General features: G+C 37.4%; 1 protein-coding gene across 1 annotated transcript in view; it reads right to left on the reverse strand.

Moving 5' to 3' along the window:
* Positions 1-549: 549 nt before the first annotated feature.
* dner (delta/notch like EGF repeat containing) overlaps positions 550-21609 on the reverse strand; it is a 174193-nt gene continuing 153133 nt past the window's right edge. Inside the window, exons 9-13 of the mRNA XM_003218284.3 lie at positions 15415-15537; positions 14250-14363; positions 10627-10758; positions 5098-5344; positions 550-1627 (exon numbers count right to left, since the gene is read on the reverse strand). Coding sequence (XP_003218332.2) covers positions 1516-1627; positions 5098-5344; positions 10627-10758; positions 14250-14363; positions 15415-15537 — 728 coding nt within the window. The 3' untranslated portion in view covers positions 550-1515. The remainder of the gene's footprint in view (positions 1628-5097; positions 5345-10626; positions 10759-14249; positions 14364-15414; positions 15538-21609) is intronic.

Below are 21609 nucleotides of genomic sequence, written 5' to 3' on the forward strand. Positions count from 1 at the left end.
ACTATGGGAAAATCAAACAGTCACAGCTCAGTGCATCAAGTACCAAAAAGAAAGTATGACAAAACAAACTGTTGTCAGTCTGCAATGTCTGTTTCTGAGTCAGAAGAATGTTTATCAATTATATTACTAAATTTAAATATCCACACTTACATCATATAGATGTACAGATGGTCCCCAAATTATGACCAAGATAGGTTCTGTAGGTTTCTTTTTAAGTTGAATTTGTTTGTAAGTCAGAACAGGTACATTTTGTAAGTGTAACTCCAGTCAAATATATATACAGTATTGGCTTTGGACAGCACAAGGAAGAGTTAACACCCCCTGTGGTGTTGTTTTGCTGTCTATGCCCCTGTTCAGATTTGACAAGGAAAAATAAATTGAATATGAACATTTTCCAAGGATTTAAATACAGTGCTTTTGATGCCAGTATTGCCAGACTGGTTACTGTTATGACCATTAGTCAGCTGGTATGGAATCAAGGGCATTCACTGGAAAGTGATCATAACTCCATTCTTTACTCCTACTAAAGAAGAACAAAACACCAGCTACCACCTTGAATTGATCACATTTATTCAATATTTTTTTCAAATAAGCAAGAATTTTGAAGCACATAAACAATCAAGTAGAGCCACAAAAACCCACACACACATAAATATGGTGCACTATGAGAAATACACAATATTGAAACAAAATAATACTGTACATTAACAAGATTTGAGAGACAAACTGTTCAAATTATAAGTTTTGTTTACTCACACTATAAAAAACTTTGACTTTTTAAAGAAAAATATAGTTCCAATATAAAGACCTGATCCTGAGCACCATTAAATCAGAGGACATCACACTATCCACTCATTTCAAAAGCAGCAGGATCAAATCCTTTGTTTGCCTGAATAGGCACTTCAATTGTGTGTCGTTTTTACAAAGCCTACCTTGATTACTATTACAAAAATGACCAACATCAACTCAAGGGTATGTTCAGCAAGATTCAGGAACATAATGCAGAAATAGGTTAAGTATCCATGCACAAAAGAGGGAGAAAGCTAATTCATTCAGTTTAAGAGTAATAATTTTTACTAGATTCCTTTTCACAAACACAAACATCTCAGACTTCATTTTTCAGTAATGGATATATCAAGTTTTACATTTTTCCTAACTCTACTGAGAATGCTGGCACTGTTATGTTGAAGAGAAACTTGACATTGCTTAACATATCATATTCCATCTGTAACAACCACACAGGTTCAACTTCTGAGCTTGGTAGAAGCACACACTATTGTTAAGATTAGAGTTTCTAAAGCTGAAAGTACATTAAAAGGTAAATCGTGAACTTCAGTTTTAAAATATTTTCCCCAAACTAAAAGCTGCAGAAAACCTGTTCTTAAATAATCTACAGAAATTTTTGAAGCAGCTAAACATTTTAAATTTCTTACACTTTCTTCATCTTAAAAATATTTGAATTAATTCAGTAGCCCATCCTTTTGAAAAATAATACCCAAAAAACCCTGAAGTAGATTACAAATCTTTTGTTTTAATCAGTGTGACCAAAGGTTTGTCATCAGGACTGTAGTCTTCATAAGCAATTGGAGTTGCATCATACATTGCAGGTCGAGATTTCTTTCCGAACCTAAACCCCCAAAAATGAAGAAGAAGAAGAAGAAGAAGAAGAAGAAGAAGAAGAAGAAGAAGAAGAAGTGGAATTACACATTAATAGTCACAAATGATTTTAAAAGACAATAATGTTTGGTAAGGTGAATAGGGAATAGGAAAATAGGAAGATTACATTACAGATGAAATCAAGGAAACCGTGGCCTTCAGTTGCAAGACCTGACTAGGATTGTAGATTATGGGCTTTTGGAAGTCTTTCATTCATAAGATGCTATTAAGTCTAAGCCAATTTGATGGCAAAAGCAACAAACATGTATTAGGGATCTATTCATCCACTGTTATGTGAAAGATAATTGCAAAATGTATTTAAATCTGAAGTATAGGTGGCATAAGAACATACTGGCCAAAGTTTTTCACACAAGTCGATGCCTTGCATCCTATTCAATATTTCTGGAATCATAAGATGGATGTCACATCTTTTGGGATTCATACTGGCAATTATTAATGACTGAACTGACCCCCAAAACTTAACTCTTGAGTTAGGCAGTGTCCCAGCTGAATTATTTCTAAGATGCTGCAGAACATGGCACTGGGAAATGATGACTGCAGTGCTCTCCTTGTCACCAGGCACATTGAAATATGTAATTATGGTAGAACCTTGAGCTAACTGTCTCAACATGCTCCATGACTAGATCACAATAATTGTCATTACCCAGTGCCTCAATCTGCAGTTGTACAGAAACCCTTCAGTTCAGCCTGAATGAGTAGTCCTGATAGCCTTATCCTCCAATGTATTGTCTAAAAAATATCACAACATAGTCACTCTACTGGTAGATTAAGGTGTACCTTTTGCCCACCCTATGTAAACAGAAAGGAATCCTATTCTAGAACACATTGGGAGTGGGCAACTGTGGCTTCCCAAATTATTCTGTACTGCAGTTTACAATATCCCTCTCAAATCGATTTGGTTGGCTAGGACTCATAGAGTTGCAGTCCAGCAACAGCTAGATAGCTATTGTTGCCTACCTCTGAACTAAAAGCTCTCCCTCCATTTTAGGAAAGAGAATAGATACTGCGAATCAAGTAATGTGTCTGGATGGACTGTTCCTTGATCTTGAAAGAAAAATGGAATGGGCTAGCGAATCATTGCCACAATATTTTTGTCTCTTTTGTTTGTGGTGAGAAAATGTATGCACACAAAATTCATAGGAAAAAACATGTCATCACTGAACAATTTCAAAATAGCAGGAAGCACGAGATAATACTTTCTGCCTGATAGATTGGAATAAAAGTTATTCTTCTTCTCTACCTAGCTGTTCAGCCAAGGAGAAAAGCAAAGATAGTCATCTGAAATGAAGTCACCTATTTGGTATAAAGCAAACTGGGGTACATTTAAGAAAAGAGATTGTACTTTTCCAGACATACAGCTGCTATTACTAACAATGGAAAGCATGCACAATTATTTCATCTTTTTAGCCTTAAAAGGTGGTTGATACAGTGATAAAACATGAGAAAATTACCAGTGGAAGACAACAAACTGCAGACACTTCCAAATTCTGTGAATGATGTAGTCTGATTGCATGATAAAAGTCTCATCTGAAAGCAATCTCACTTAAAGGGCAAACGTAATCATGTATATTGATAAATTGGCTTTTCAAGACACGAAGTCAAACACTTTTGTAAATTAAAACCAAACAGAAGCATACAACTCCTACAGTGTTTTTCTATTATACCCTAGTGGCATAATGGCTCAAACACTTTCTTTGCTTGGATGATCAGTACTGTCTTACCAAAAACAGACTGAGTATGAAAACAACTGCTTGGATCTAATAAGGAAAAACAAATAAGGGTGGGATTTGTGCGTAAACATGAGGTTGTCTCTCCAGTGTACGTAAATATTTTATAACAGCATGTCACAAAAAGCCATCACATTATAAAAATTGACATTCCTATGTTCCCACAAAATCTCGAAGGATTTTGTGGCAGGATTCCTAATCACAGAAAGACTTTTTAAAAGGAGAAAGAATCAAACAATATTACATTTGTATTGTAAGTTGGGTTTTTACCAATTTTGGCTGTTAAGATCTAGAAGAGATCTAGAAGAGTGGGACTGATTATCGACCTTCCGACATACTGTGGAAAACAGTATTTCAATTCAGAAATCTTAATTCCTGTGCAAAAAATGCCGTTTTTTATTTAAATCAACTGTGGGAATTTTACACAGAAGAAGTTTCCATTTATAATACTTTTGCACAGAAAACAGCAATATTGATTCCTGCATATGTTATTTCCCATTCAGAAAAAGCTATCTCCTGAGTAAAAAACACTGATGTTGACACATGTGTGGGATTGATTGATTTTTTGCAGAATAAGTCTCAAATTGTGAATCAAAAATTGCATGAAAACTTTCTTTCAGCAGGAAGAACATTGTTAAAATTACTCATTCCTGCCTTTGAGAAGAAACGTACTGAAAAACTACATTCCTAAGGAGCCTTTGCCACTGCAATCCATCATCAACTGAAGAGTCACACAATTTCCACCCCGGACTCCCGCCCCAATTTCCATCCCTTTACATGATTGGTGTGGCTGGACTATTTTTTTTTCTGCTTTTCCCTTCAAAAGTGGAATATATTTCCCCATGAGATTTGGTTCTTCCAGCAGTTATCTACAATTACATCTCTTCTAGTGAGCTTTAATGCTGCTTGCTAGATCTGCTGCTGTTTTCATTCTCAGCCTTTTCAGTCATTGTATTTAATGTTAAACAGCTGCATTTTTATATTTTTCATGAGGATTTTGCACATTTCTACCTTAAAGGTTACTGATTTGCTTTAATTTTAATTGGTTCTGTTTCATTTTGTGTATATGGGTGTGTGTGTGCACGAAAACACACACAGAGAAAGAGTCTCTAAAGCAGGAAAAAGCACTTCAGATAAATTTGTTTTGGATCCCAGATGGATGCAGTTATTCACTTAACCCACAGATTTATTACAGTGACTAACACAACAGAAATATTAAATCCTTAAAGTAAAACATATGCTTTAAGACCTTAATATTTTTGCTATGATGCTCTAACAAAAATGTGTAGAGCACAGGAATAAAAAGTAAGCTACGTGTGTGCATGCATGTTTATAAAAACTAAGTACAGAATCACATAAAATTCAGCAACAGATGTTCTGTATCTGATATAATATGATTCTCGGCCTGCAGGTGAGGAGAAATATGGCATGTGTTTTTAAAACACACTGTCTAGCATGCTTGTTGTCATGCACAGTTTGAAGAGGAAAAGCCGGGGTACAAGCTTATCATCTAATCCAATGATTCAACCTTTATTCCTTTATTTCAACTATCAACATTTCTGATGGTCAGTCAAGCTGGTTGGAGCTTAGGGGAAATGAAGTCAAAAACACATGGAGGAACATAAGTTGGGAGATGTTTGATAAAACTAGACCACCCTTATATATCCCCCCTTTATCCCATCCCCAAACATACCTGGCATGTCGAATGGAGGCAATGGCACTGCTAAATTCACTGTCAATGCTCCTACAGTTGTAGAATTCCTCATATGCCGGCCTAGAGGAGCCCTGATACTCAATGCGGCTGATGCGACAGATGCCCACAATTAGAATGATCAACATCAGGACAAATGCCACACACAGGGCTCCAATTATGATGTAGAGAGAATGGTGTGGCATGTTCGTTAGGCTCTCAGCCATGTGCCCAGACTTCCACTGTAGATCTGGAAGCAAGAAAATAACACAGTGTTGATTAATAGCCATTCAACTGGGATCATTTATACCAATGGAGAAATCTTTTGAATGTAGCTGGTTATATAGGTTTAGGGCTAAGATCATGGTCAGGGCATCTTTACAAACACAGTGGCAATATTCCAGGGATGATTCTTCTGGCCATTCTAGTAGATATTTTGGTGGCCTTCGTGGTTGGTGTGCTTGTGTGTGAGCACAGCCATCAGCATATTCTGGGATCAGACTGACAAAAAGGATTCCAGCCTAAACCTACTTTTCAATATGTCTTTTTATCAGATAGAGTATCAGTTGTTTTCATTGTAATATCATGATTGTATTTATTAATCCCAGATATCAGTTTAAAAATAGTTTGATTTTAATAGTTGGGAATGTTTATCTATCTATTTAATATCCCACCTTTCTCCTTGTGCCAGACCTAAGGCAGCTTCTGCTCAAGTTAAATCTGGGTACAGTTATGCTACAAGGAAACAATAGGCAGAATCCTGCTGGGCAGTTATGAATACACAGCCTACAGCTATGCATTCATAATTACTACATATTCCCAATCCCCAAGTAGCATACAGTTTAGGGCCGGCATGGGCAAACTTCAGCCCTCCAGGTGTTTTGGACTTAAACTCCCAAAATTCCTAATAGCCAGTAATCTGGCTGGGATTTCTGGGAGTTGAAGTCCAAAACACCTGGATGGCTGAAATTTGCCCATGCCTGGTTTAGGGGCTAGATAGGAACTGTGAAAGTTCTCCAAACCTCACTTACCACTAAGCAGCCTCTAGGATCAAAAGAGGTCAATTTTCCTGTGGATTGAAAAGCAGTTGCTTGATGTTTGCTCATGTTATCATTTGCACAAGTTATCTCCAGTGCAAGGATGATTTTTGGTAGGGGTCCTTTTTCTGTGTCATGACAGAAACTGCTCAAGGAAGTGAGTGGGAACATCAGACAACTACTTCAAAATCAACAGTGGGAACCTTCTACACATGCCTAAAAGCCCTGAAGAATTCAGGATAAAAGGGAAAGTGGCTAGATGATGTTTCAGGAAAGTCTGTGTGGAAGCATGTGTTTAAAAGGTGCACTTAAAACCCGATTCTGGCCAAAAATATGCATCTTCACATGACTGTATATCCTTGTAGTCATAGAAAACATGTGACTTCCTTCTGAGCCCCCTATGTGGACTGCTCCAGCACACATGCACATTTTAAAAGTTGACCGGGCTGTCAAAAATGGGCATACAGGTGACAAAACAGAAGTTGGAAAGCAATTACAGTTAGAACTCTCTGCAACCATTTCTTTGTTCTAATACTTATAATATTAAATAGAGCTTGAATATATACTTGGGTGAAGAGAGAAAATAAGAAATCTGCTTGGGTGTACATTTAGATCTCGTGAGTGCATATGAGGTCCAGCACATCTCGGAGATAATTTTTAAAAAACTTTCCATCAGATGTCCCCTGTCCTCCCTCCATCTTGCAGATTTATAAAATCCACTTCAAAGGAAGGTGTCAGGATAGCAGGGGACCATTTCCCAGGATTGGGAGGTCTGTGTCTGGATTTGCTGTTGGATCCCAGGATTTTTAAACCCACTTTTTAAACCCGCATTTTGACTCTATCTTGGAAGCACTCTGGGATGGACATCTGTAAATCCCAACAGCAATCAACTTAGTGGATTTTGAGGAGCCTGGCTAGAATGCACTATATAGCACTGGAGTGTCCATGCTATGTAATGTATAATGATCACACAGAATTCTGCCAGTTTCCTGTTATATAGTTGCACTTAAACCTAATCTATATTCATATTCTGTGCACTTTCCTGTTTTTGTTTTTTATTTTATTTTTTAGTTTGGATTATTTTGTTTAAATCCATTTTTCATAAACTCATATCCACTGCATAATAATAAGCTTCTGTTAAGAACAAGGTTGATTACTAAGTTGTTTTATACATTAACCTAAGCTACAGTCATTGCAGCCTGAAAACAGTCTTATGATTAAGTACAAAATTGAAAGGGTACCTTAGCTTTTATTGTGGAAAAAGACTGAATATAAATGAGACCATCACCAAACACAAGATATAATTGTTTTTACTACAAAATAGACATGTCTGGGCAATATTATGTTCAATGAATTCAATGACTGAACTAACAGTTGTGAATCAATTGTTATGGACTCAGCTATGAAATTTAACATGCCATATTCATAATTGTACTTATGACCTCTGTTCTAAGAACATCTTCATTATCTTCATTATCTACCTGGAAGTTATTTAACATTTATAGAATCAAGATGTATGAATAATTCCATCCTGGTCTGTCATAAATTGATGCTGCTAGTTTTTGATAGTTTTATTCCTCTTCCAGACTTTTTAGGAAAACTTTAGAGGGAAATTACTTATTTTGACCTGCGATCCTCAGATTTCAGAGCTGTAGTTCAAAAAAGGAAATTCTGAGAACAGGTGACACTAGCTCTACGTGCCGTGCCACTGGGAGTTCCCAAATGGCTGCTAGAATAGGAAGGCCTTCACTTGGTGAGAAAAGGACTATTTTAGAACTTGGACAGGATTAAATGAGATCTTCAGATAGCCTGGACACTTAGGGTCTTTTAGGTCATATCCAATACTTTGAATTGTGCTTGGAAACAAACTGGCAGCAAAATTGAGCTGTTGCATGAAGAGAGTTGTGGGTTCCTGATAACAAGCTGAAGTTAACAATCTGGATATAGCTCTTTGAATCAGTTGAAGTTCCCAAACAGTCTTTGAATGCATATTACAGGTGCAACAGCATAAATTTTGGAAAGGCATGCATGGTTTCCTTAGAGAAGCATAAACTGAGTTGCATTTTGTATTCATGACACTTGTTCCTTCTTATCGGGCAGGAATAAAAGTGACAGATAGGCATCAGGAGAGATGCTTCTTTGTGCTATATTCTGATATTGTCTGTAACCTATACCTGTTATGGAATTGAGGATTCTGACTAGGGTCTGAAATACTTGCTATCATGCCGCATCATATCCAGTAGGTAATAAAAGAATATAGCCACAGAAATCTCATTCTTTCACATTAAGTCATTAAATTACATAATACTATCTCTATAATACTGAGGCATTTTTAAAGGATTATTGCATGTCTCAGGATATTAAATCCATCTGTCAGTCAGGCTATTTTCTACCATGTAAAGAAGATAACACTGACACCTGCACTGCTTCCTCAATTGTATAGATATATCTATTTAAGGCATTACTATTTTACCCAAGAAAGGTCTCACAGATATTATTCTTTCATTTTATTTAAGCATATAGCATCCTGCTCTTCAATTAAAAATATATATTCTCAGAGCACTCCCAGTGCTGATAAAAAAATGGATTGGCTCTTAAAACAACTTAAGGCTGCGATTCTACCCACTGTCATCTGGGAATGAATCCTATTGAATATTATGGGTTTTACTTCTGAGTAGGTACACACATGTTAAGGACTTCATAAATGGGAAGTCAACCCCCCTTTCTCCTTCATAGACACCCATGGTTCTCCGAAAACCTCTCTAGAAGATCAAGAAGGCATTCTGGAGAGTTAGGTTTATGGCGTGGAAGGAGTCATGGCATGATAGAAAACTGAAGAATGAAATGATGACTGGGGCAGGATTTGTAGTAGTCGCTGTCATGATCTGTATCATAACAGGCCATATCCGATATTACACCAATGTAAAGATATATCGGGAGCCTGCGGTAGCACAGCGGGTTAAACCACTGAGTTGCTGAACTTACTGACCAAAAGGTCAGTGGTTCGAAACTGGGAGGTGGGGTGAGTTCCTGCTGTTAGCCCCAGCTGTTGCCAACTTAGCAGTTCGAAAACATGCAAACGTGAGTAGATCAATAGGTACCACTCCGGCAGGAAGATAATGGCGTTCCATTCAGTTATGCCAGCCACATGACCTTGCAGGTGTTGGACAATGCTGGCTCTTTGGCTTAGAAATAGTGATGACCACCAACCCCCAGAGTCGGACTTAAAGGGGCTGGGCTGTGGCGCAGGCTGGTGAGTAGCCTGCTGCAATAAATCACTCTGACCATGAGATCATGAGTTCGAGGCCAGCCCGTGGAGGGGTGAGCACCTGTCAATTAAAAAATCAAAAATAGCCCCTGCTCGTTGCTGACCTAGCAACCCGAAAGATAGTTGCATCTATCAAGTAGGAAATAAGGTACCACTTATAAAGTGGGGAGGCAAATTTAACTAATTTATGAGGTTGGAATGAGGAAGTGCCATCACAGTGGATGATGAACCCCCTGTGATGAACCCCACAGCTGCTCCCCCCTGTGGCCAGAATCAAACATCCCCTCAGGAGAAGGTTAAATTGCCTCTGTGTCTGTCTCTATCTCGGTTTTATGTGTATATGGGCATTGAATGTTAGCGCTATATGTATATAATTTTTTTAAACTTTTTATTTATGAGTTCTGAGATACATAAAAAGAAAAAGAAAAAGAACAACAACAATGACCATAGAACAACATAGACTAAAACAAGTATACATATAGTAAACCAAAGCGAAAATGTATTGTTATGCAAAAGATCTGGAAGGGAAACTATGGTGTTGGGGAGTACTATATGTATATAATGTGATCCGCCCCGAGTCCCCTTCGGGGTGAGAAGGGCGGAATATAAATACTGTAAATAAATAAATAAATAAATATCTGGGCACTGCTATAAGCCTTCACTCAAATCTGCATTAAGTAGGTTGCTTACATAGACCATGAAGCTGATGAACTTCCACTCCATCTACTTAAATATGGTGCCTCTTACTGTCACAGTTTTCACTGTCTGGCGGCTACCTACCTCCTCTGAAAGTTAATACAATTTGAAAGTTTATATAAGTAAATTCATATGAGTATTTCTTAGTGTTAAGTTTAGAGTGTTTGGGGTGTGCATAGACAGCATTTATTCAGAGATCTGGAGGTAGTATGGTATAGTTTTTTGCCCATGCATCACAGATTGACCTTTTTCCAAAACTCATTTGTCTAGAGTTAATAACATGGCATACAGGTTATATGTAGAGTAATAGCTCTGCTGTGCAATTGTAGCTTTACCTAAATTCACTATCAATAAATTCACATTGGTGATAAAGGCATAACTATTTTGAATAAGAGAGCTGGAAGAGGACACATGTAGGAATACATAATCAAAGCATTCCCATCCAGCCTCTGTTTAAAAACCCGCAGAGAAGGAGACTCCACCACACGCTCAGGCTGCAGCGTATTCCATCGTTGAACAGTTCTTACTTACGGATCTCGCAGTTTGCTCCAACCCATCCATGTGGGCAATGACAGGTATAGCCATTGGGCTGGTCTATACACATTCCACCATGATGACAAGGGTTACTCTCACAGTCATTTATATTGATGTCACATTCCTCACCTTAAAACAGAGAAGAAAGACAATTCTGTGTTGCAGATGTAGAACAACATGCCTGCATCCCTTTCTATTTTAGACACACAGTCATATCACTTGTGATCCACTAATTAACGTGCTCCTGGTGAGGAGCAAATTACATTCTTGTGCAAGCAGTTACAGCTAGCACCTTCAATTCATGTTACTTGTTATTAGAACAAGATCTCCCAAGGGCTGCACAGGAGTGAACTGGATTTGAACAGCAATCAAACACACAGTGATGCATCTGCATAGCAATTAAACTTTAGTAAGAAGTGACTTGAATACACAATAGAATCGAATCATTGTAACCAGACCTCAAAACATTCCCTTTATTGCATTTCAATTGTTGTTGGGACTCTGTGAGTGAGTTGAAGTAGCTGAAGTTTTCATGGAGATTAGAAGTCACTTGGATTTTGTAAGAAATTTCAAAACTACAGAATAAAATCGTACAGAAATCTTGCTAAACAAATAAACTAACTTTAAGGCTAGTGGGTCCTAAGGCAAATATTAACTACTGGTTCCTATAAAAAAAAACCCAAAATACTCTCCATATAATTTAATAAACAGAATGAACTGCAGATGAAGAAGAAATATATAAAAATGGGGAAAATGCAAAAATCATGGGGATGCCTTTAGGTTAGATTCAAGTCTTTCAACAATAGCACAGGAAATTGGAATTGACCACTTCTGCAATAAAATTTAGTAATTCTTTGAAGTTCTTTACATCCTATCAGTATTAACAACAGTGGAATTTGTTATGGTTAGATTCTGAATAACATCCTCCCATTAATTATTCCATGAGAAAATGAGTCATATGTATAATATGTAAAACAATGTGTATCATGTTTAAATCAGTATGTTTACCACATCCAACCAAACCAAACATTCTTTTGAGAATATTCAGCTAACAGCTTGTGCCAAAATTTCACTTTAAAATGAATTAGGGCTATGTGTTTTACTGATTCATACAGAATATTTAAATTTCATCTGGCACACAGGAGACTTTCTGCTGCAAAATGCTGATGGCCATGTCAAATGACACGAACAATAAGGAACAACAGCCCTATGCAAAACTAGATGGTACCAAGGGAGATTGAGGGAGGAAAAAAAAAAGGGGGGGGGGAGAAACTGCTATATGAATCATCAATAGAAACTAGTGCAACCCCATGCCATTGCCTTGTAGATTATAGAGTTGGAGGAAAGGTTTGATTCCCAGGAAGCTGGAACTCAGCAGTGATTGATTTTTGGCTACAGTTAGAAACCAATACTACAACCGCATCAAAGGTTGTCATTGCTTGTTCAACCACAGTTACTGGAACTGAACAATCCCGCAATTAGCAGTACATTCTAGTACATCTGAGGGAAAAATAATTATGCTTCAAAGCAGCCCTGGCCAATGGATGCTACGCCAACAAATAACGTTATCTGACCTCTGATGGATTGCCCAAATTTTAATCAAAGTGTAGCACATCTGCTATACTTAACACTATTCTGTTAATATACTAACTTTCTTTCTTTTTTGAATATAATTCTTTGTAATTTCCAAAATATCATTTTTGCATGCAATCTTGTTTCAGAAAGATGTTGATTCAGAAATGTTTCAACAGCTGGGCAGCTAACTAAGCTCTTGTTAGCAATTTGCTTTACATCTGAGTGGCACTATATCAAGTTAGTTCTAAGCAATGGGAACAAGCTGTCAAAGCTAAGCCTAACAGCAATATATCTATCATTAAAAAAAGACTTACATTGATTTCCAACTAACTGGATCATTTCCCATGTCGCCCTTTTATTCATGGACCAAACATTTTGAAAAGTGAAAAGGCCAAGATTAAGCTAACACTATACAACTGTGAGATAAATAAAATGAGAGACTATCCAAACTGCAGAAATACAACAGTTTAACAACAGTTTAACCCCCATGGCTCAATTTCATGCAATTGTGGGATTTGTAGTTTGTTGTTGTACAGAGCTCTCTGACAGAAGGACAAATATCTTAGAAAACTACAAATCAGAGAATTCCAAAGCAATGAGTCATAGCAGCTAATGTGATGCCAAATAGTTACAATTACGCATTGTGGATGCAACCTGCATGTTGAAGCTGTACAAATATACTGCTTTATAGACAATACCTGAGGAAAACGTACTTCCTTGTATATAAAAAATCAGATCAATTAGTGTGTATAATTTTCCATCATCAGAACAAGCAGGACAACTTTTAAGAAAAGGATTGTGAAAAGCTATTAGAGTGTGTCTTTGACCAATCCTACCAAACACATCATTTGTTATGTCCATTATAAAATAAGTTACTGTTTCTCTCCCAACTTGCCTAGAAAAATCAAACTTTTTGAAGGATATCTGCAGATCTTTAGGAGAGTAAGGCAGTGAATGTATTCTGTATTTTAGTTCAAACTGTAAAATAGACATTCTTTGAAGAAAGGCTATTGGTTTAAAGCATGATTATCTTTTTTAAAACACATTCATTGCACTTCTCTTTCACTGGAACAGCCCTTCCTCATATTTCTATGTACATTCATCATTTTCTATTTTTCAGGTTACTGTAATAGCCTTCTAGGTCACTCCAAACCACAGAAAAAAGGATGTTACAGAAAGGATTACAAATGTATTTGTGATACATCCAGTTTGACATTTTAGGAATTAACTCTCCCTGAAGGAATCCCCTTTCTGTAGTAGTAGCTTATGGCATTCATGTAAGCAGGGTGGTTTTAATTTCTGAGTAATGTCATGAAAATTGCCCATTCCTTCAGTGCACGTATTGGGGGATATAGATGTCCCTCTGTATCCATGGATTAAATTAACCACCGATTCAATCATCCACAGCTTGAAAATGTTAAAAAAATAACCCTCCTCCTCCAATCCTTGATTTTGCCATTTTATATAAGGAATATAGTTTATTATGCCATTGTATACAATAAGGCACAGACTTTCGTATGGGGGTCCTGAAACCAAGCCCCAGCAGATAGTAAGAGCCCATTGTACAGTAGAGTCTCACTTATCCAACGGGTCGGCAGAATGTTAGATAAGCGATTATGTTTGATAATATGGAGGCATTCAGGAAAAGCCTATTAAACATCAAATTAGGTTATGATTTTACAAATTAAGTACCAAAACATGTTATACAACAAATTTGACAGAAAAAGTAGCTCAATACACAGTAATGCTATGTAGTAATTACTGTATTTACGAATTTAGCACCAAAATATCATGATGTATTGAAAACACTGACTACAAAAATGCGTTAGATAATCCAGAACGTTGGATAAGCAAGTGTTGGATAAGTGAGACTGTACTGTATTTCTCTAACCAGGCCTCCCCATCTAGTCTGCTGATACTAGTTCCCGACAACCCCTGACTTTCAGTAAAATAATATAAAGTACAAGTGTCACTGAAAGTTTTCAACACTTTTTTCATGCAATCGGTTATAATTACATAGACTATGTAGTTTGCAAATAACTTGCCCGTAAATCCAGGTGCACAGAGGCATGTGGCATTCAGTCCTTCACTGTCGCAAGTTCCTCCATTCTGGCAGGTGATGTTAACACACGGATCTTTGTACAATTCACAATGCCTTCCTGAGAATGATAAGTGAAAGCAGATGATTGCTCACATTGTTTGAGTTTAAGACTGGCAATATATACAACAACCACATTAGAATAGCAGAATAAGCAAGAATATTTTAGAATTGAGGATTATCAGGAAGGAGGCTAATGAAGGCTGACTCTTTGCCCCTGCTGCAAGAAGAATAGCTGAACATCCAAGAGCTCCTTCCATCTATGTTTTGTGTATTCTGGTGAACTGATTTTTTCTTTTTTTAGGTCTTCTTTCTTTAAAGCCAGTAGCGGCATCCACACATTCTCTCCATGCCTGTTATACAACACCTGATTAGTGATTGAAGAAAAAAAAAATGGAACATAGGGTTGCTTTGCAAAATTATAAAGCAATCATAGGTTTCAGCTTGGAACTCAATGAACTGACAAGAACCAAGGCTCACAGGGCCAAAGAACAGAACATTTTGATTAAAAGTAACTGCATCAACATATGCCAGCTCCTATGAGCCCTCACATCTCCGGTTCCCTAGGTTTAGATAAATCCCTTTCAAAACTGATTCTATTCAACCACGAATCCTCTCCATCTGGAGAAAGTATATTTAGATCAGAAAACTATTCTTCTCCCGCATCCACCATTTTTACCACTTCACTAACTTGAATAAAACAAGGTGAAGTAATGACTGGGAGTAATGACTTGTTTCTCAGATCAACCATTATTAGTTCAGACCTAGCACCATGCTATAGGGAAAATATTGTCTGCCTGGGCCAGATTCAGCTGCACAACAGGAGCCCAGAAAACCTGGAAATTAAATATGGAATCCCCATACTATATATCAGCTTCATGATTTTTGTAATACAATCTTCCCCTGAATTAGTGCCTCTCTGTTGGAATAGTCAATGGTAAAGCCAATGGTAAAGCCAACATAGTCAATGGTAAAGCCAATGCTCATGTTTCTTGGAGACAGTTGGAATTCTAATCCCGTATATCGAAGAGGCAGCAGAGGACCATATTTATTAACTGGATACAGAGCAAGCATATAAAGCCAAATATATGTTAGAACAGAAAACCAGTTACCTTCATATTCAGGAGGACATGCACAGTCATAGTTATTGATCAGATCCCTGCAGGTGGCACCGTTCTGGCAAGGGACTGAAAGGCACTCATTGTATTCCTCCTCACAATAAAGTCCATGGTATCCTAAAACATGCAACAGAAGAAAATGAAACACATAATGCAATGGTTCTTCAGGTAATAGTTTCATCATCCTGGAGCGATGTCTTGTTTGAAGGTAATAAAATAGGCATATAACACCTTTACAACCAACGTAAAATCACTGGGTGTATCAATAAAAGGCTTGGGAGTCTGATTCTGGAAAAAAATATAGCGCCCTTATATACAAGTGCAACAGTAAGAAATACTTTTGTCTGATGAAGAAGCAATCAAAGGGTTTTATTAGAAAACTATGTAAACCAAGTTTCTGTGAGAATAATTATTATATTCTCGGGATTAATTTCTGTGCTACACTAGCATAAGCAATATAAAACCAGTAGAAATCTTAGGCAATCATAATATTGTTTCATACTTAACTAGATCTCATAGCAAGAGAAACCTGAAGTGTAAGTCAAATAGTAAACTTAATAATGCTCATGATGATGGTCTCTTGCATGAAATGGATTAAGACATGACATTACTTGATATTACAGATTCAGATTATCACAATAGGTCAGATAAGAAAGTTAAACAGTTAAGTACAAAAAAGTGCTACCATCTTGGGCTCGGGCTGTGGCGCAGGCTGGAGAGCAGCTGCAATGAATCACTGCAATGAATCACTCTGACCAGGAGGTCATGAGTTTGAGGCCCGCTCGGAGCCTATGTTTGTCTTGTCTTTGTTCTATGTTAAAGGCATTGTGTGTAATGTGATCCGCCCTGAGTCCCCTTCGGGGTGAGAAGGGCGGAATATAAATGCTGTAAATAAATAAATAAATAATAAATCTTTCTCAACCAAATGTTAGAACAGCCTATATTGAGCCTCATTATTCCAGAAAACAAGCATTTTACAGAATAAGGCACTAATTATGCATTCATGTAGTTTCTTTTCTTACCAATTAACTGTATTGCCCATTGTAAAAATAGATCTATTTTGATTTGTATATAGGGAATTATTTGTTCCTTATTTCCACCACCATACTTCTACCAAAGTCTCTTCTCATATATGGGAGCCACTGACTAATTACTGCAGCTGCACAGCTTTCATTCATTTCCACCGGATTAGTGCAGAATCTTCTTGCAAACCCTACTTAAATAGATACTGCACAGCAGCTATGATTGCTGAATTATGCTAATTATTTTCCTTATTAGATGCTAGGCTTCAGTTCCATGCCACCACCTTTATTTGACTAGGGAGACCTTTCAATTTTCATTTATTTAAATAAATCATAATCTTCTATGCTTGTTCTCAAGATTTCATTTCATCAGTTAAGGCATATAGAAATCTTCCTATGTTCCAGTCTGAATATGGACTGAAGAGAAGATCAATATATAAAACCATTAGTAATAATTGAGATAGTATTATTTTTGGCTTGGATCCAAAGGCCCTGTAGTTGTTTGGGTCTGCAAAACACTCCAGTTTAAGTTCAAGTCTCTTCTGCATGATCAGCAGGGATCATGATCTTCATCATATAAATAAAAAGGTAAAGGTTTTCCCCTGACGTTAAGTCCAGTCGTGACCGACTCTGCGGGTTGGTGCTCATCTCAATTCCTAAGCCGAAGAGTCGCCGTTGTTCATAGACACCTCCAAGGTCATGTGGCTGGCATGACTGCAGGGAGCGTCGTTACCTTCCCGCCAGAGCGGTACTTATTGATCTACTCACATTTGCATGTTTTCGAATTGCTAGGTTGGCAGGACATATATAAATACAGACATATAGGCTTGTATCCTCTAAAGCAGGGACTCTTAACCAGGGATCCATGGACCCCTTGGAGGACTGTAGAAAGATTTCAGGGGGTCTACAAGCTTGAACTTGGGGGGAACCAACTTTATTTTCTCTGACCTCTAACTGAAATCTAGCAGTTCCTTCACTTATGAAGGTATAAAATAGTATTCATTTCATATCACATTATTCAAATTTCTAAATGTTTGCTGAAAATGACTGTTTCAACAGATATTGTACTGATGTTGTCAGGTATTGAAATTGTGGGAAAGTTGTAAAACATAATTTTAAATAACACTAAAATTTAATTTAAAGACATGCCAATGTTGAGTGCCATAAAACTATCTGACACTACAGTCTGGGAAGCCGTCCGTGGTTTTCACCAACTGGCAAAGGGGTCCATAGGACAAAAAAGCTAAGAACTCCTGTTTTAAAGTAAGATCAAGGGAGCGTAGCTTTAGGGAGGGATTCATAAATTGGCATTTGAGTAAATAAAAAACCCACCCATTGGATCTAAGCACCTGTTACTGATTAACAATGAAAATATTATATTTTGTTAAACAAGACAGCATATTTCAACTGCCACTGATCTAGCCTCAGAAGCAGAGAAGAGCATCTCATGCCTTGGCCCCAATGGCTAATGAGAGACCTTTTCTCCATATTCCAAGTGCCCTGGCCTTTAAGGAAACAAAAAAAAGTCAGCATCAGAGCAATTTAAGTGTCTTCAACACTGACACCCCCTTTCCTTCTGCATCCTTACTCATTTAGACTGTAATCTTATAAGCAGGGAACTATCCATGATTTGTAAGCCAATCTGGGAGCAGTTGGATCCTTGGAATCCATTGGGGTTTGGTTTCAGGATCCCCTGTGGATACCAACATCCACAAATGCTCAAATCCTATTTCATATACTAGCACAGTAAAATAGTGTTTCTTATATAAAATTGCAAAATCAAGATTTGCCTTTTGGTTTTATTTACTTATTTACAATAGAGTATTGGCAAATTGTGGGTGGTTGATTGAATCTGTCAGAGGAAAACCTTTACCTTTACCTAGCATAACTCAAATAACAAAGCAGAAGAAACCAGAATATTTTCTATGTAACCTCAACTGAATCCCTATTTATAAAATAATCCAGCATCCTACAAAGGCTTTTGCAAATGAATTCATGTAGCTCTCATGTTGCTAACCTCTAAACTATATGAAAAAGCTTTTTGTCCTTAATATCCATCACTCTTAGCAAATATGCTGGCTTGCATGTTAAGCAAATGATGGTTCTAGAAATGAGTAGCTACTTGTTTTATAGAGCAACCAGGCAAGAGAGAACATTGTGTAAATGGAAAATGGCTTTGTTTTCCACTAGAGGGCAGCTTCCACCTTCCACACTTCTTAAACCTCACGAAGAAAAGACTTTGAATGTTTTCACCCTGCTAGCGAGAGAAGGAGGTCGATCTCAAATCTCCTTCCATCTGATAATTAGAAGAATGAGGAAAAAGCTCTAGATAAAAGGAGATCCTTTCCCCACGAGATGGAAAAAATGTCCAAATGTGTGGGTGTGCCTTTTTTATATTCTAACTGGGCTTCTTTTTTAAATGCTCATTTAGAAGTGGTTATTAAAACACCCCTCCTCCTCATGAAGTAATACAAACACAGCTCTGGTGCTGTTTGTCCCTGTTGTGTGTGGACTGCTCTCCACATAAGATTGAACATGCCAATAAGGAAAAAATGCATATAAAAGGAGAGCTCTAGAGATGAACTTGGCTCACCTTTAATCATACATTCATTGATTGACTGGAGGAAAAGCAGTAGCATTGCATCGACAGGCATAGCTCACTTAATAAAGCCTCTGATATCTTTTACAAAGGCTTTTTATGAGTTCCCTTCCAGCCACTCTCCTTTCCTTTCTAGCTTCATTGGCACTGGGAAGATGGTGAAGGAGGGCTGGCAAAACATAGATTGCAGGGTTTGCCTGCAGAAAATTACTACAGTCAGCCATCCATATCCACAGATTCTTTATCCATGGCTTCAGCTGTTTGTGGCAAAAAAAAAATATTTCTGCCAAACTCCAAAAAAGCAATCTTTGTTTTTGCCATTTTATAAAAACACAGCATTTTCTTCACCATTGTATTCATGGATTTTGGCATCCAGGGGGGTCTTGGAGCCAAATCCCAGCGGATATCAAAGACCCACTGTAATTCAAGCTGAAGTTGAGAAAGAGCATGATTCTACTCTACCTGTAGCTATGTGTGCCTGCCTACAACAGATAAACATCAGCCACCTCCAGAATCCCTTAATAAGCAGGCATAAACAGGAAAACAGAAAGAAAATGGACAAACAGATAAGCAATCCTCATTATCTACCCCATAATTTTGAAAAAACTGGAAAGATTCATTCACCAAATGGAAAAGAAAAGTGGAGGCCAATTAAATAAAGGTAAGCCCTAGGTGTCTTGAAAGAAGCCTTCAAGTGGTCTCAGAAAGTTCAAAATGTTTATCTTTTTAGCATACTTGTCTGGTTTCATTTCACATATCCACATGGTTAGTTTGGAAATTTTAAAAACATGAAATATACTGAACTGCTCTTCTTTTTATGTTTTTTTATCGTGTCAGAAGCGAATTGAGAATATACTGCATGTCGCTTCTGGTGTGTGAGAATTGGCCATCTACAGACCATTGCCCAGGGGATGCCCGGATACCCGGATGTGTTACCATCCTGTCGGAGGCTTCTCTCATGTCCCCGCATGGGAAGCTGGAGCTGACAGATGGGAGCTCACCCCATCTCACTGATTCGAACCACCGACCTTCAGATCTTCAGGTCAGCAGTTCTGCCAGCACATGGGTGAATTGCAGTCCCTTTTTATGGTAGTGTAGGAACTTATTCTTATTCTCTGTTATTTCTACCTCTCGTGTCAACTTTTCTATTAAAGAACTAATGCCCAGAAACACATCTTCCTCATTCATTGGGGTATTCATGTGCTAGCCACAATTTCTCAAAAGTGAATGGAAACTGTGAAAACAGATTTGTGTGGTACCGCTTCATCCCAGCAAATCCCTGTTTTTATACAAGAGCTATGCACATACAGCCGTACATGAACAGAACATTCTACTGAATATACTGGCAGGTCTCCTGGGTCTATTCCTGCTTTCTTCTTTGCTCATTTAGCAAATGCACAACTGATGGCTAAAACAAGACTTGAGACCCCAGCATTTTCTGCAACACAGATAACTGCAGTCAAAGCCGAGATATTTACAATCTAGTTTAAAAATACATTCTTAGGTGAAGCCATTGACCTTGGATAATGGTGGATGGGGTACCTTTTATCGCTACTTTAAGTGCAACTTTCTCTGGTGTTACTGAAATTCTGTCACTACTTACTTAGCAGAATCAATAAAAAAACAAATATTTCAGCATTTTGCAGGTTCAACAAAAACCTTCTTGTGGCAGGCAAGATCAGACAAAGCAATCCATCAAAATATGGAACTTCTAAACTGCTGGATCATCACATAATTTTCTTCAGTGTGATTCTATATGTTTCAGGGAAGCTTATTTACACTGGGGTTGCAAATTAACTAAATTAAATAAAAATTGTATGCAGAAACAGGTGGCAGCTGCATCACTGATATGAAGGTTCCTTAAGACATTAAACTCTCCAAATACTAATGTAAAATCATCATGAAGCCACAAATTATGTACTTCTGCCCATTAGATGCATGTCATACGTCCTACAATGTTCTTTTCCCCAACATCATATTCCCATTCTTTTCTCCCATACAAAACAGAACTTGTGCTACACCACCTTTGTTTAATTTTCTCATAAGAGTTTTTCCAATCATGTTTTCAACACCAAATTTATTTGTTAACAATATTTGGCTCTCCAGATGTTTTGGACTCCTGGAATCCACAAATATCTTGGTCAATGGTTAGAAATTTGGGAAGTGAAATCCACAACATCTGGAGGATTTGAATTTTAGAACTATATAACTGACCTAACTGATTCACTTCCATTTACTGAGTAATACACAGGCAACATGTTGACTGAGCATTAAATGAGCACAATTTGCATCCAACGACAATAGAAAGAAACCCACAGCATTTCTAGTTGAGCCAACAACACATAAAACCACATGGCAGCTATTTTAATGGATCCCATCATGTAATGACAAACCAAAAAAAAGGACAGTTCTGCCAAAATATGTATTCATTTTATGCCTCTCTTCTTTAATGAAAGAAAAATTATAAAAGCAGCTTGAAAATCATATATGTTCCATTTTTGGAAGTGCAAAAGGCCCGATCATTGCCAATTTCTTCCTGAAATAAATGCATAATATGAAATAAATATG

The sequence above is a fragment of the Anolis carolinensis genome, chromosome 3 (assembly GCF_035594765.1).
Source record: "Anolis carolinensis isolate JA03-04 chromosome 3, rAnoCar3.1.pri, whole genome shotgun sequence".
In the NCBI taxonomy this organism is placed as follows: Eukaryota; Metazoa; Chordata; class Lepidosauria; order Squamata; family Dactyloidae; genus Anolis; species Anolis carolinensis.